This window comes from Carassius gibelio, chromosome B10 (assembly GCF_023724105.1).
Source record: "Carassius gibelio isolate Cgi1373 ecotype wild population from Czech Republic chromosome B10, carGib1.2-hapl.c, whole genome shotgun sequence".
NCBI lineage: Eukaryota > Metazoa > Chordata > Actinopteri > Cypriniformes > Cyprinidae > Carassius > Carassius gibelio.
The window spans coordinates 8,578,339-8,594,718 of record NC_068405.1 but is presented as its reverse complement, the minus strand read 5'-3'; the positions used below and the strand labels follow the sequence as shown (position 1 = coordinate 8,594,718).

At 36.2% G+C, this 16,380-nt stretch overlaps 1 protein-coding gene across 2 annotated transcripts; it reads left to right on the top strand.

Moving 5' to 3' along the window:
• The first annotated feature begins 1,780 nt into the window (after positions 1-1,780).
• Positions 1,781-15,686, top strand: lhx6a (LIM homeobox 6a). Of its 2 annotated transcripts, XM_052567775.1 has the most exons (9): positions 1,781-2,236; positions 2,858-2,929; positions 3,315-3,497; positions 5,185-5,306; positions 11,949-12,169; positions 12,258-12,358; positions 12,917-13,012; positions 13,109-13,283; positions 14,157-15,686. In XM_052567775.1, the coding sequence occupies exons 1-9, from the start codon at positions 2,159-2,161 to the stop codon at positions 14,234-14,236; spliced, it is 1,128 nt and encodes a 375-aa protein (XP_052423735.1). In that variant the 5' UTR covers positions 1,781-2,158; the 3' UTR covers positions 14,237-15,686. The 2 variants fall into 2 exon arrangements, with proteins under 2 accessions (XP_052423735.1, XP_052423736.1); XM_052567776.1 differs by lacking the exon at positions 2,858-2,929.
• Positions 15,687-16,380: the final 694 nt, after the last annotated feature.

Here is a 16,380-nt window from a genome sequence, read left to right as displayed (position 1 = left end):
TGAGGTGTCCAGACTTCTTGTGCTTTCATTTGAAATGGACCTGTTTGTGTATTTAGATCACAGTAAGATCTTGTGCTGTTTTTGCATTGCTTAAACTCCCTGTAATGATCGATTATAGGTCCTATTGACCTTTTTATAGCAGCGTTGTCTTAATAGCCTACGTTTATTTATTATACTGCGAGCGTTTTCAATTACGAACAGGCCTAGTGAGTCTCTTACCATGAGGAGAACTGAATTATTTCAATATCAGTCGGACCCTAAAATAATCCGTTTTCTTATTTATTAAAACGGTCTGTTTTTTAAATTCGTCATTAGCATATGATCCCCTGTCCATTTCCTTTGATTCGGTTTCATTTGATTTATTACTGTTTTGTTTTTAATTTACTGTGTTATTTTTCGTCACTACTAGGTTTTGATTTTGATTTTTGTGATATAAAAAATAGGTCACCTCGACAAACGAGGCTAGTTTCCGCCATACACTTAAAAATAAAGGTTGTTCTTTTGCATTGATGTTTCTACGAAGAACCTTTAACATCCACGGAGCCTTTGCGCTGTTCTTGACAATAGAAAAAATGTTCTTCGCTCTGGTTATTTTTTTATTTTAAGAACTCTTCGCTGAAATGTTTTTCCCCCTTATGGCTAAATGAAATAAAAAATAAATGAACATTTTTTTGGAACCGTCAGAGGTCAAATAAACTGTAGGTTAATATGACGTAAATAAATTCTGCAAGGTCACGTCACACTATTCCTCTTCGTATTATTTTCAAAAACCCGAACAATAAGTTCAAATTCAAATGAAAATTATAACTGCTGCTCCTATTAAACCTGAACTTTTTCCTTTATATTCTCTTACATGCACATGCAACCCTTCATTCTAACAATATCTAGACGATATTTTCCTCCTAATGCATCTGTTGCATAAGAGAAAAGGTCCAAGCTGCTCCCTCTGGATATTATCTGATGCAAATGTGTTTTCCCGCTGCTTCTCCCCGACATAATGATAGCATGAGGGTTTCAGGCTTGCTGACTGATGTATATATATATATATATTTTTTATCTCGCATGCCCATTTTAAACCAAATCAAGAAGCAGATAACATTGTGAATGCATATAATTTGCGATACATTTATGTGCATAAAAATAGGATCTATACTATACCAATTAAACAGGCTACAGTTTGGCATTTAAATGTACATGTCATGAACGATATATCATTGCAGTATAATAGAATACGACACATAGGCCTATCCAAGTTGATTTCTTAACAAATAAAAACCTTTAATCCTGCGTTTGGAGATTTCATTTTATGCATAAACGGCCTCTGTAAGAAAGGTATTTTTGTTGTTAAAAAAAATTGCAATTGCAGATGCAACTAGGCTATTAACGAATAGAACCGAAATATCTGAACATTCTGTTGTTCCATATATATATATATATATAATTATTATTTAAATGAAAGTTAATTTTGTTTTATTTCCTTTTTTATGCTGGAAGTTTAGCCCATTTCATATAATGTATTACTATTTATGATTTATTATATTTGCTACGAAACTTTCTTTAAAATCTTTGAAATCGTGTAACATATTTAAACTAGTTTTTGCTAGTTATACGCTCGATTCCACTAACAGCCCTGGCTAAATATTGACTTTCGGTTGTCGAATATCATTTCTAATCGCCAATTTGTCCGACAATTAAAAGCCAAACATCATGCAAGATTTCAGCATCACAAAATGTCGCTGCACACCCAGGCCACATCTCTTCCCTCCCTCTGATCTGATCTGTGAACTTTCAGAAGGTAGGCTGTGCTCTGACTGCCTATGAGGAGAGCAGGAGCGAAACCTGCCAGCCCCTCAATTTTCTCCACTTCCTGTACTCAAGCAACTGCGTCCCAAAAGAGGGAAAAAGTAGGAAATATCCAGCAAACGGTTGTAAATAAGGCGTCCCGACGAACCGCTCGCGCTCGCGCGTCTGCTGCAGCTTTACTGACCATCACGAAACTTGCTTCAGACGTTTATGTTAGTTTACCGACTGACTGTACTGAAGGAAACTGCGAGCTGTGTTCATATTGCACCGAATTTGACCGCATGGGAAAACGAATCTTTAACAGAAAAAGCTTGAAGCAATTTGAAGATATCGAAAGAGAAGGTTAAGCCGTCAAATGTATTGGAAAAATGAGGCTTTGGCCCCTCTATCAGAGGGAAATCAGTTTCTATCCGACGGAATTCCCTCAAAACGGGTAAGACTTTTATCGTGTCCTATTCAAGTGTGGATGCAGTCGTGCTTATTATTATTATCCATTTAATTGCATGGGAAGAAAAACTTGGTTTCACTGGAGAAGCAGTCAACATGTTGCTCGACGTGAAAGTCCTCTGTATCATCTCCAGCAGCCTGTAACATCTTCACCTTGGAGTGATGTCATGAGAAGCAGGATCTATTCTGAACATTGTGATTCGCGGTCCATCCTCTTCACATGCCAAGTCTGCAGAGGAAAAATTAGATTTTAATTACTGCCATTAAAAATCAAATTTGCAATTCTTTGGGTAGCCCGTTGCTTCCTCTGATTGGCAGTTGAAATTGACACTCTAGGGTCCTCTTATCGCGAGCATTTCAAGCTATTTGTAATTGCAGGTAGTTTATTTTTTTCAGCTGCCTGGATTGCGTGGAAACACGATTATGGGAAGAGGCACGGGTTAAGTGTGGGGAAAAAATTCAATCCAAATTGAAATCGCTTCATTAAAACGGCTTTTTGTTGCGAGGCCCTCAATGCACCGTTTAAAGCGTTTTTATTGTTTTTTGGATGAATATATAGAGCTTGAGCATGCCTGACATGGAGCACTGTGGCGTGAATGTGTTGTAGGTGATCTCTCCAGACTCGCACAGCACACCGGGAGCATCGCGCTGCGTGGACGGACAACACGGTCGCGCGATGGTGAGTGCGCGCGACGAGCCATAATGCGCCTTCATGCGTCTCTGCTAGCTCACAGTTTTAATTTTGCTGAAAGGCCTTCTGACATAACATAATCTTTACTGGTGAAGCCTAATGCAATTTTGTAGATTATTCCAACTTGGATTTGTAAACCGCTTTTATATCATCAGTATTTCACTGAATTTCCAAATGTTAGAAAACCACTTTATTTCTATTTAAGTTGAAATAAATAGAAATGTTGGTTAAAGAGTGCAGCAAATCACTGCTTGCTGTTAAAGTGTTCCGTTTAGATTTTTTTAATTTTTTTATTAAACAGAAAATTCCTGTCCACCTTCTGAACCTCATTCTTTCCCGAGTGTGATGTTTATCGCGCTGTTTCCTCTCGCAGTCCCAGTCTGACGGAGAATCTCACAGGTCTGCTATGGAGAAAGAGGAGCCCCGCTCGTCGCCCAGTCCGCCCTCGACGCCGTCCGTCTGCTCGCCCACCTCCAGCGCCTCCTCCGTGCCGTCCACCGGGAAGAACGTATGCGCGAGCTGCGGCCTCGAGATCCTGGACAGATACCTGCTCAAGGTGCGAGGCGCGAGCTTGTGTCTGTGTGTGACCTGTCAACTGACTCTGCTAGATAATACTGTCCTTTGGAGTGGAGCGTTTGACTGACTTTTGCAAAGCATTTGCGCAATAGTTGGAACTATTTAGTAGCTAGTCTGTGCTGTGTCTTATTGTTGCTTTTATAATTATTTCACATTGTTTAATATTAGTTATTATTTGTAGCCTATTAACTATCATGTTTGGGATCTGACACACCGCGGCTAGTTTAATAGATAGGAAAATATAGGCTTCTCAAAGTGATCAACTAAATGATTAACATTTGTAACTTTCCTAATTCTGTGATAACTGATTCTAAACCAAATTGATGAAACGCTTCAATAAATGTTAGGCTATATGAGGATACCTATGTTTTGGGTCTCAGAGTCCTCATGTAGCCTATAAAGAAATAGGACTATTCAAAAAAGAAAAACAACGCATTTTTTTTTAAATTGTACTTTATCCAAAAAATTCTATTTTTTGTTTTATTTATTTGCTGAGGACAAACTGGTCAGAAGCAGACACGTTATTAACCAGTCATATTTCGGAAAAATGCATGGCAGCTTCGATAGAATAGACTGGGTTCAGGTTTCTGTCATGTGTGCATGTGTTGTGGTTTGGTCAGAGGAGCATATTATAATAATGTGAACGGTTAAAGAAGTTCATTTCGATTTTGCTGTTTTTACACATGCATCATACAATAAAGTATAACATGGATACAAATTATTTCGATTTTTTAAATCTATGATATAGCCTAGATGTTGATTTTTCGACAAAGAAGTTGTCTGTAGGCTATTTTGCTTTCTAAAAATGACTAGGCGTTTTTAGTGCAGATGTTGACAGTATCGCTGTGCTCTCGGCCTGCTTGTTTTTCAGGAAGTGCGTGTGTTGCGCGTGAGGATCAGTGGAGCGCGAGCTCTCAGACTGTCGTGTTTTGCTCTTTTGCGGAAACTAATAAAAAAGTGCGTGAGTTTATTACAATTTAGTCAGGATGAACGAACTTAGACCGCTTTCTGTGCATTTCCCTTTTCCTCAGCTCCTGGGATCTGAGAGTCAGGGAATATAATTAGGCCTACACTTATTATTTTTATTTTATAGACAGAATGTTTAAATAAATATTTCTAAGATGCACCTTGTGTGTGTCGTAAATGTTCCACAGATAACATGTTTATAATCATAATTTAAAATCCCAAATCTCAGTAATTTGAATTATCAATAATTATACATTTATACAATTATTACATTGATTAACAGTGTTTAAATATACTTTTTCTTTTTGCTTAAAATTCAACAAAATAGGCTACGTAATATGCTTGCATCTAGATTTAGCTATATTTAAACACCTTTATACACAGCGAAATTCAAATGAAATATTCACAAATATTTACAAAAATCACATTTTAAATCATACCTTTAATTATAAACAAAAAATTGTATTTAGTAGCCTGTTATATTAATGTGATTATATATGGCAGTCATTTTGAGACTGTTCATATAGAAACACGTGTGTGCGTTTCGATTATTAATTTTAATGCACGTTGACATTCCATTTAACAAAACTATGCATGTCAAATATTATGAAATGCTTTTTTCAAGGAATATGCTAATTTCATTATTTTCCATTATTATTATTATTACTGTATTTTCATATGGGCTGTTGTGTTTGTTACAGGTTAATAATCTGATCTGGCACGTGAGGTGTCTGGAGTGCTCCGTCTGCAGGACGTCATTACGTCAACACAACAGCTGCTACATCAAAAATAAGGAAATCTTCTGTAAAATGGATTATTTCAGGTAGGGTAAGTTTTCACTTTCTGTCCTCAGAAATATCAGGAGTGCATATTAACGAAATTCTGCTTAATTATTAACTTTTGGTTGAAAAAGCGCTGCGTGAGTGTTGCGTTTGGGTTTATTGTTAAAATACGCTTTCTTAAAAAAAAGTAGCGATCTCATTCTTACCACAGCAAATACATATAATTATGCAATACGCCGTTTGTAATTTAGTTGATTTTCTAGTAATGCAATCTCTGAAAAAGGCCGATCATTTAAAATATCATCAAACGTGATATTCATAACCTTCAATTTATTAGAAGTATTTCGTATTTGTAGCTAAATTATTCATCAGTTAGAAAGCTTTATACTTGTCTTCTCTAAAACTCCATTAGAACTGCGTTTTATATTATAATAGTAAAACACACAAACAATTGATCTGAGACCAAAATAACGGTTGTAGCTTAGGCCTATTGTAAGTAAATATTTTATAATGCTTTAATTGATTAGATTGTTACACATGAAGCACTTTTTTTTCTTTTTGGCTGTCTGCATTGGATTATGCAAAAACAATAAAAAGAAAACATTTTTATGTCCACATAAGATGTTGTCAATAGTAATGAGAGGTCTAAATAGTACTTGATTACTTGATTATTAGTAGAGTTACATTTGCCAGTATTTCCTTGTATGCGACTGAATAGTGTTAGAAATCAAACACAAGTTACATAATTCAATCTCAGTAGTATCAAGATGCAGTAATATGCTGATGGAGTGAGGGAGAGCCGACAGGGAAGCTGTGAGATTGCATTGAGGCTAGAAGGGCTGTGATATGGCATGATTGCAGAGCACTCAGCGAGGCTTGTGAATGGCACTGTGATATTGGCCAGCTTTCCCTGCTTATTGCCCGTCAATGTGAATGACTGGCCCCTCTAAAGTCAATGCTGTGTTGCAGGAGAGGGTTTGTTTTCTACGTTAAGGCCAATAATCTGAAGAGATGCTCTATGAGATGGTGCATCAATGCCTTGATCGTCACTGGTTGTGTTGAGTCTAGGGCATCGGGATCTCTCAGGCTGTTTATCCACAAGTGATTACAAAAAGGAAACTGAAAGGAATGCAAAAAACTACACAAAATAGACTTTATAGGGGATTATGTTATAGATTGTATTATGAAAATGGCGAGTTGTGGTTTAGTAGAAATCTGAAATGACAAAATGATGACTGATGGCGGTAAAACAAAAAGGACAAGGGCTTTACAAATTCTTCCAAGTGGTTTAATGTGTATTATTTTATTGGCATTAAATATGCAAACACTATTCACATTTCTTTGAAACTGACCTTAAAACTTAAAGTGTGATTTTCATGTGATTTGCAGCTTGTAGAAAATTTATATATATATATATATATATATATATATATATATATATATATATATATATATATATATATATATATATATAAAAGTTACATTCAGATGAATAAAATAAATGCAAATTAAAGTATCCAATTTTTCTGATGTTTAAAATAGCTTTATAAACATATACAATTGTATTTTACTGAAAAACATTAAGGCAGCATTTTATTTCATTAATATAAAATGTTAATGTATTTTTTTTTCTTTTTTTTTTTTGCTCCTCTGAAGTTCTGTATGCCAAAACATCAACCTTGGGGGTTTATGTTGGTTTTAGCATCAAATTCAGCCTCAGATTGAGATATCAGATATCTGAGATAATCAGGAAACATAATCAGATATACGGTTAACATTTTTTGATATCACAGGAACATCACCGGAAACGAAATACTGATTGACCCACGTTTGCCTTGAAAAAGAGACATAATAGAGTTAAGTTCAGTGATCTGAAGTACTGCAAATACAAGTGGGTCTTAGTATAAGCAGATTTCACCTTTTTTTAGTCTTAGTTTTGGTATCCTTTTATTTATATATATATATATATATATATATATATTTCATATAAAGCGATTGAGATCATAACTGCTAGTAGTTAGTGGAGCGAAGCATTTGACATAATTGCTTGAAACTAATTCTGTACATTAATCTCCACGCTCTTAAGTTTTTTTATTGGCATCGATGGTTCCATAAAGAACCTTTAACATTCATGGAATCTTTCCATTCCACAAAAGAGTCTTTATAGTGGAAAAAGGTTATTTAGATTTAAAAAAATGTTTCTTTTAAGAACTGTTCGCTGATAGGTTCTTTGAGGAACCAAACATTTTTATTTTATGGCATTGCTGCAAAAACCCATTTTGTAACCTTCATTTTAAAGAGTGTATATTTATGCAACTGGACAATTTTATGCATAAACTTGTTTCAAGTTAAGATGTCAGTTATTTGTTTCCTTTGTCCATCGATATAATAAGTAGACTGGTGGACCTGTGGCACAAGTTTATGAACGCAATGCCATGTTTGTCTCTGGATTGTTTCCCTGGTGCTGCACAACACTAATATAAGATGGCCATCATATGCCTGAAAGGAAAACGATCTCCATTGATTTCTTGCAAAAATAGGAAACGAAATATAAGGAGATATGTTTGAGTTGTGTTGGTCTCTCATCTGGGCCAGATTGACAGCTGCTCTAATAGAGTGTAATTACAGGAAATCAAAGTGGGTTTGCTGTGTGTGCGAGGGGGGGCAGATCTGGCGGTAAGGGTCAGAGCGGAGACTGTACCTACACTAAAAAGAAACAGCCACAAAGGCACGAGCATCAGGCCACACAGGAAGTCAGAGGAGGCTGTTAATCAGAGGAACCAAAGGATAAGGACAGGGTGATGGAGTAAGGCGGTTACCCGAGTGGGTTTGTGTGGAGCTGCGATCGCTAGATTTGGAGGAGATGACGTACTGTAATGTCCATATGCGTGTACAGGACTTCTTGTGTTTAAATGCAAACAGAAGTAAACAGAGCGCGTGTAACTCATAACTTGCTGGAGACTGAGGGAGATTATATGAGTGACTGAAATTACGATGACAAAATTAGATGTTTTTTTTCTGGTTAACAGGAAAATTGCTTCAACATATGGGTATGTTTGAGAATAAAAAATAAATAGGATAATATTTTTTTCTGTGGATGGGTGCTAAGGTGTTGTTAAATTGTCCGAAATTGCATATTGTCTAGTAGGTACTACATTCTGTTTTATACTTTGTGACTATAAAAAGTATGTTTAATATAGAATAAATGTGTAGCATGAATACAGTTCGGATGTACTACATCTGACGTGTTGTCATGTGGTCACTGCCATCCACAAATCCTGTCCTGAGGCCTCATGGGATAGTTAAGAGTCATCAAATGTGCAATCCACAAACTTGGTGGAAGAACTACTTCATCCAGTTACTTTTCGCCTATTTTTGAATACTATAAATTTGGACGAACTACTACTGTTTTTCACATATATAATAGTATGAATTTCCGAATGGGCTGAAGGGAACTGTATGAATTTCTTTCTTCTGTTGAACACAAAATCCTGAAGAATCTTGATAGCCAAACTGTTGATGGTAGCCATTGACTTTCATAGTATGAAAAAAAAATAATGTGTCAATAGGTACCAGCAAGTGTTTGCTTAGACACATTCTTCTAAATATCTTCTTTAGTGTTCTACAGAAGAAAAAAATCACACAGTTTTGGATTAATCACAGTGTAGTACACAAATTAATGCAAAAAAGCAAACAAATCACATACTATACATTTGGATGTACTACTTCTTTCATGTAATGTTTTATCGCATACTATATAGTATAGAAGTAAGCACTTTCAACTGTGAAAATGGGACCTGCAAAAATTTCTTTAAATACTGAAAATTAAAGAGGATATTTTGAAGAATGTTGATAACCAAACAGTCCATGGTAGCCACTGACTTTAATATGAAAAAATACAGTGGAAGTCAATGGCTACCAGAAACTGTTTGGTCAGACCCATTCTTAAAAATATCTTAAAATTCATTTAAGTCTCTATTATGCTTTCTAGATTTGGCTGACAAAAGACCAGCATGTTTCGCAGACAATTTATTGTCCATGAGGTTTTGATGATGCAAGTGCTAAAGAATGGTAAAGCACACCTCGAAAAGTTTTAAGATCATTTTGGTATTATTTATGCCTGTTGCACAATCAATGGAATGAGACGAGTTTTGGTTACATACCAAAATTAAAAACTCTTGATTCAGGTTTTTAAAAACCACCATGAGCACAAGTAAAAGCGATGCTCACCGTAGCAAACTCTGTCTGTCTCAGCAGTCTCGGAGAGGGAGATTTCCCCCAGATTATAACACTCCGAGAGTATATCAAATTTAATCTACCGAATTTGTTCTTCCACAAGCTTCTCTTTTCCAGCCAAAGGTGAATTTCTCGGGCGCTGAGGGAAACGCTTTGCGGCTGCAGGAATTTTCCCCGGCGAGTTATGAACTGCAGGACAGAAATAAATCCAGAATAAGCACAACAACGCACAATCAGATGTGCGGCAAATCTGAACAAAAACAAAACCCCCTTAAGATCTTCATGGCTTTTTTTGAAAGGTTTTGCGGTAAATGAACTGCCATGACAGATTACGGCTCCGTTCCACAATGTTTCTCCTCTAAACACACGTCTGAAATGCATCATTACTCAAACGTTGTATTCTTTGTCTGGAGCGATGCTGTAAGAATATGGTGTGCAGTGTACACAGAAAGCCCTTTGAATGCTTTTTGCAGGCATTAATACGTGAGGTGTGTTTTATGTGTCGATACTTTGCACATAAGTGGACTGTAAATATTTTGGAAGGTTTTTGATTCAGGTTTGTTTTCGCTCCTTGACTCATCCTGCTCAAGTGCCGATTGGCAGAGACAAATTATTATACATACACACAAAGTGCCGGTCCAAGTTTCCTGGTCCCCGTGGGGCTCCCTGGTGGGCTATGATGTCATTTCCAGTGGATGAACGCCCTGAGGGCCCCACTGTGGGACTTTCGGGGCCGGTGTCATCATTCTTCAGTAGCGTATACAGGGGAAACATGGCTATCTTGATATCCCTGTGTTTCTTTGCAGTTGGAGGAGGTTGTGTGTGACACTTTGTTTACACAAGGGCTCCCAATGACAGAGGTGTAGAGGTGGAGGGGGGCTCAGATTCAGGCCAAAGAAGGGCCGTGCCTGGCCATCTGCAGAGCATTAGTCTCTTCTAGTCCTCTCAACACTGGAACCCTCTTTGGTCAACCAAATGTGATGTCTGGGTCAAGAAAAAAAAAACCGGCACGGTCAGCCCCGTCCAGTCAAAATAACACTTAATTTTAGCAGTCCTCGCTGTTGGCTTGTATCGCCGCAGGGTTGTTTACAGAGTCCTGTTGATCCCAGGATAACAGAAGAGGTGCTATGAGCAGCTACACGGCCATACGGCTGCTGGAAACGCAGGGCTGAAGTAAATATGGATTACGTATGTAGTTTACAACTCACAGTTGGCGGAAAATGTGATGATTAACGTGATGTCAGCAGTAACATCAATAACATGCAGCATCTTAACTCCATTTCTGCATCAACTTTGTAGTGTATTATATAATTAGATATAATTGAACAGATAAAAAACTGAATCACAAAGTAATATGCAAATTAATGAGAGAACCAATCGCATTCGCAAATCACTTTATGACGAATGGTGAATGGCACATTCTGTAGTAAAGTCAGTGAATAAATTGTAGAAAAAATAAATAAATTATCAAATAGACAGACAGATACACTTAAAAAAAAAAAGATAAATGATCCAGTTATATGTAAAGTAAGCTGTTTCAGATTATTTATTTCCAGAAAATTCTATTTTTAAAAATGCTTTAATTTTATAAACTATAACTAACTATATATATATATTAACTATAATAAATTGTAATAATTGTAATATGTAATAATATAATAAATTGTAATAATTGTATTTATGGTTATAACTAATTATATTTTTACATTTTATTTTTCACTTACTATAGTGTAAGTAAAATATATTGTTTAATAATGTTACCATAAATATTAAACAAAGTAATATACACTATAAACTAATTATTCTAATGTTTTTTTCATTTATTTAAATAGTTATATAGTTTATTATTATATAATATATAACATATTAAACAATATATATATATATATATATGTATGTGTGTGTGTATATAATTAAAATTAATATTTATATTAATTTATAATAATATTATATGTCATATATATTAAACAAGGTAATTTATCAACTCCCTCCCTTTATTAATTTACATATGCATATTAACCATATCTCAAGCCCTTTTCACAAAAGAAACAGTGGAAGTGGTTTAAAAATAGACAATCTTACATGCATTACGCACTTTGTTGGATAAAATCAAGAGTTTATGGATCCTATCAGCACAGTTTATCAGCAGACATTTCCTGTCGACCTGCGGCTCAGAGAATTACTGGTGGTTTGTTTGTGCTGAGAGTTTTACAGCCGTGTCTGACACGTTCAGCAGTTATCTTTTGGACACGGTTCAGCTTATCTGTATTCTGTCTTCTGCCATGGAGAAACAAAATACCTGCTTCGCTGTTAAACTGAATTCAGAACAAGAAGCAAACAGCACAAATGCTTTTATCATTACACTAGCTTAATACTAAGCACATGTGTAACATGTTTTATTGTTTATGGGATAAGTATTGATGCCCAAGCTCTTCTCTGTCTCACAGTAGGTTTGGTACAAAGTGTGCCCGCTGTGGCCGGCAGATCTACGCCAGCGACTGGGTACGGCGAGCCAGAGGCAATGCCTACCATCTGGCCTGCTTCGCCTGCTTCTCCTGCAAACGGCAGCTGTCCACAGGCGAGGAGTTCGGGCTGGTGGAGGAGAAAGTACTTTGTCGGATCCATTACGACACAATGGTGGAGAACCTGAAACGGGCTGCTGAGAGCGGTACGTGTGTTTTTCAAGATGCATTTCGCTTTAAGTCTCGGGTGATCTGAAAAGAGTTTCTAACCACTTTTCCCGGGTTTTTACGCAGGAAGCGGACTCACTCTGGAGGGGGCGGTGCCATCAGAACAGGACAGTCAACCAAAACCAGCCAAAAGGGCTCGAACGTCCTTCACTGCAGAACAGCTGCAGGTAAGATGATCAAACACAATGTGGTTATGTTTTTGTGGTACATTTATTTGTTCATCTCTCAATCATCATTGTATTACATTGCATTATACGTTATGAAACTACAGAGCTTTGATCATCAAACTTAGCATTTTAATATCATCTTTATTTGGCCGATATAGAGTGAAAATTGATATCCATTTTATGTAAGTAGCCTGTTATAAAGATCACTGATTTACATTATAATATATGAGAATTTTTGGCCATATACATATTGTAACACTGCACAAAATTGCAAATTACAGAGTTTTTTTCCTCCTTAAGTTTGAGCTCAATATTCTTAATACATCATACTTTATTAGCCATATACAAAGGCCTGATGTTTCAAATATACTTTAAAAATCAAAGTGTTCCATTTATAAAAAAGTATTTTAATTAAATTTATAATTATAATTTGCAATGACATTTTTATTTTATTTTGAATATAGGCTTATTAGATTATTTTTAATGTATGCATTCTTTACAAATATGCACTTCCCCTCAGTAAATGAGCTAATGTTAACATTTCTCATGCATGCACAGGTAATGCAGGCGCAGTTTGCACAGGACAACAACCCTGACGCTCAGACCCTGCAGAAGTTGGCAGACATGACAGGACTGAGTAGACGAGTCATACAGGTGACGAAAATCTCTTAATGTTTCCTCAATACTTCCATTCCATTCAAATGCTTGAAAAGAGATAGCTCGTCTTGACAGTAGGTTGTATTTGCATAGGTTTGGTTTCAAAACTGCAGAGCGAGGCATAAAAAGCACACTCCACAGCACGGCGGCCCACCTCAAGCTCACCCGCAGGCCCGCATGCCCCCCTCGCTGCCTGACGAGCTGCATTACTCCCCTTTCGGCAGTCCTGAGAGAGCACGCATGGTGGCCCTGCACGGGTACATCGAAAGTGAGTGTTATTGCTAATAATATATTAACAGTAATAATAATAATAATATCTAAAATATTTACTTTGATATAAACAACTGTTCAAAAGTTCAGAATAATTATGATTTTTAATGGTTTTGAAAGAAGTCTCTTATGCTCACCAAGGCTGCATTTATTTGATCAAAAATACAGTAAAACAGTAAACTATATTTGATCTAGTTTAGAAGAATGACTGTCTGATGTTATATATTGTAAAGCGTGATTTATTCCTGTGCTGTAAAGCTGAATTTTCAGCATCATGGCTCCAGTCTTCAGTGTCACATGATCCTTCAGAAATCATTCTGATATTCTGATTTGATGCTCTAGAAACTTTGTTTAATCAATGTTGAAAGCAGTTGTGCTGCTTCATATTATGGTGGAACCTGTGATGCACAACTTAAAAGTTAGTAAGATTTTAAAAAATATATATAAAAAAGTGACAGAAAATAAATTTTTTACAAAAGATTTCTATTTTCAAATCAATTGTTCTTTTGTACTTACGATTCATCAAAGGAATCATTGTTTCCACAGAAATATTAAGCTGTTGTCAAAATACACAAATTAGATCGATTTCTGAAGGATCATGTGACACTGAAGACTGGAGTAATGACGGTCTTAATGATTTAATAATTAAATTGTAATCATATTTCACAATCTTTCACTGTATATGTGTTCAAATAAATGTAATTCTTTTAAAATCATTTAAAAATCTAAATTATTCCAAATTTAGTGTTGTAGTAGTCACCAGTTTGGTGGCGTTTTTTACTACTGTTCTCTGAACTAATAATACGTCGCGATTAATTAATATAGCTAGAGATTAATATTATGTTGTGTTTATGTTTTTTTGGTTTCGCAGGTCATCCGTTCTCGATGCTCACCACACAGAGCCTCCCTCATCAGGCCATGACGCTGCCCCAGCTCCCTCTCAGCCGCTAACACCCCGCCTCGCACTGACCCCTGACCTCCGACCCCAGAGGTCAGATCTGGCTGAAGGAGAGGGTGACGGTCCCTCTTGCTCTTGACCTCTGAACTCGCAAAGAGAGAGACTATTTCCTCTCTGGTTTCATTGGACAGGATTTTACTCACCTGCATCTAGTCACTCTCGGGTTAAGGAAAACCGCATGCATGACCTGTGAATTTAGGACTTTGTCTTCAAGACTAGGATCTGGACTTCTGGACAAAAAGAAACGACTCGAGCACACACTGTAAAAGACTAGCGCTCTTGGTGCGTCCTCTCTTCTGAAAATCTGAAAAATGACTCTTGTTCAGCGTTTGGAGACTCTGTATGCAAACAAAAGGAATGTAAAGTTACCAGCATCAGTGTTAAACATTTAGATTGAAAAAAGGCAAAAGCACAAGAGATGTGGATGGGAAATAAATGGCATAGAACCAGGTGGTAAGACAAATTTCCTCTCTCTTTTTCCTTGCCGAAATACGCCACGATTGAAATCTGTACCAAGCCAGTAAAATGAATTTATGCCACAGTTCAGTTCTTTCTTGTTCTAACACCCGTATGCAAAGCATTTGTGTTTTCTTGGGCCTAAAAAGCCAGCAGTCTTGATTTGTCCACAGATTTCACTTTAAAAATAATCTTACATCATTTAATTGTAAAAATAACTGCAAGTTGTTTCTGCAATTGTTTGTCAACATTTCGTTTTCGGAAGCAGATAGAAAAATTTGACATTGTCTCCTTTTAGATTCGGGTAAAATGCTGAATAATATTTTCTATTGTTTAAAAAGATGTCTAAATCTTTGATAGTTTCCCTAATTTTGTTTTCAAAAATTAATTTCAATAACTGTTGTCATTGTGGTTTATCACGCAATCAGAGACTACAGCTGACGATGATCTTACTACGAGATTATTTGAAATCAAAATTTTCCTTTTATACAAAACAAATGCAAATAAATATTAAGGATCAGGAAGGGATTATCAATGACAACAGTATTTTGTGCGTAAAACAGAAAGGAAGAGGAAACCTGAGACTAAAATGAGCACTTGAGTAAAATGTAAAGATAACTACATGTAAAGAAAATGTACATTTTTTTTATTTAAGCAGTGTCCTGACTTTATGTGGGAGACGAAAGTGTCAGTGTTTGATTGTTTTCTTCGTACATGTGTGCCGTATATGCCTCAGCTGTGACGAGGGAGCGGGAGCGTTGTATACTTGCTGCAGACACGTTGTATACTAACAGATAGGAGCTGTGTACAGGTCAGAAACCGGGGGAAAAGTCTGCAATTGTAACTTAAAGTGGAGAAATCCATTCTTGTGTTCTGAATGGGGGACAAGGCCTCTACATTCTTGTATTTATTATGACAGGTAGCCTGTAAGCACTTTTCCCCACTTCCACATGTCTGTTTTGTAAAAAATAAAATAAAATAATTAACTATTTCTGTGGCTGTGCATCATTAATAAACTATTTCTTGGCTATTTATATTTTATAAATAAATGAATTAGTTTAAAATACTTAAAAAAATATTTTCAAATGTTTTCCAGTGCTTTAAAAAGCCTTTAAATAATGTATTTGTGTGTGTGTGTGTATATATATTTATATATAATTCATATATATAATTTTTTTTTTCTTGTGCTAGCTTGGCTGTTATTTCTAAAAAAAAGTATAAATATAAATGTTTAATTCAGTACTATGGTATTCCCAGTAGAGTACTTTTTGAAAGGAACACTCTTTTATGTCATGAAATGCAGATTCTATATCTTACCGTTACAGGTTATGATGACTGGACAGGATATATTGACATATTTCAAATATTACAGATAACAGATAATTTGAAAAGAGTATGTAGATGTTTTTTTTGTCACTTACACTGGTATTTTTGCCCTGAGTTAATTTCTGTCTGTGGTATAAATGCATGGGCCAGTGTTGGGTCTGTGTGCACGAGTGAAGCAGGAAGCAATCAGAGGCTGATGGAGGAGCTGGCAGACCCTTCACGGGTCAGTGTGTGCAGTAATGACTCCATCACTGATTCCATCACCATCACATACAGGAATTCCCTGTCAGGCCACATCACAGGAATGGTCTCGCATCCTGTGTTCTGTTTCAAAAAACCCACCGAGACATCCTTT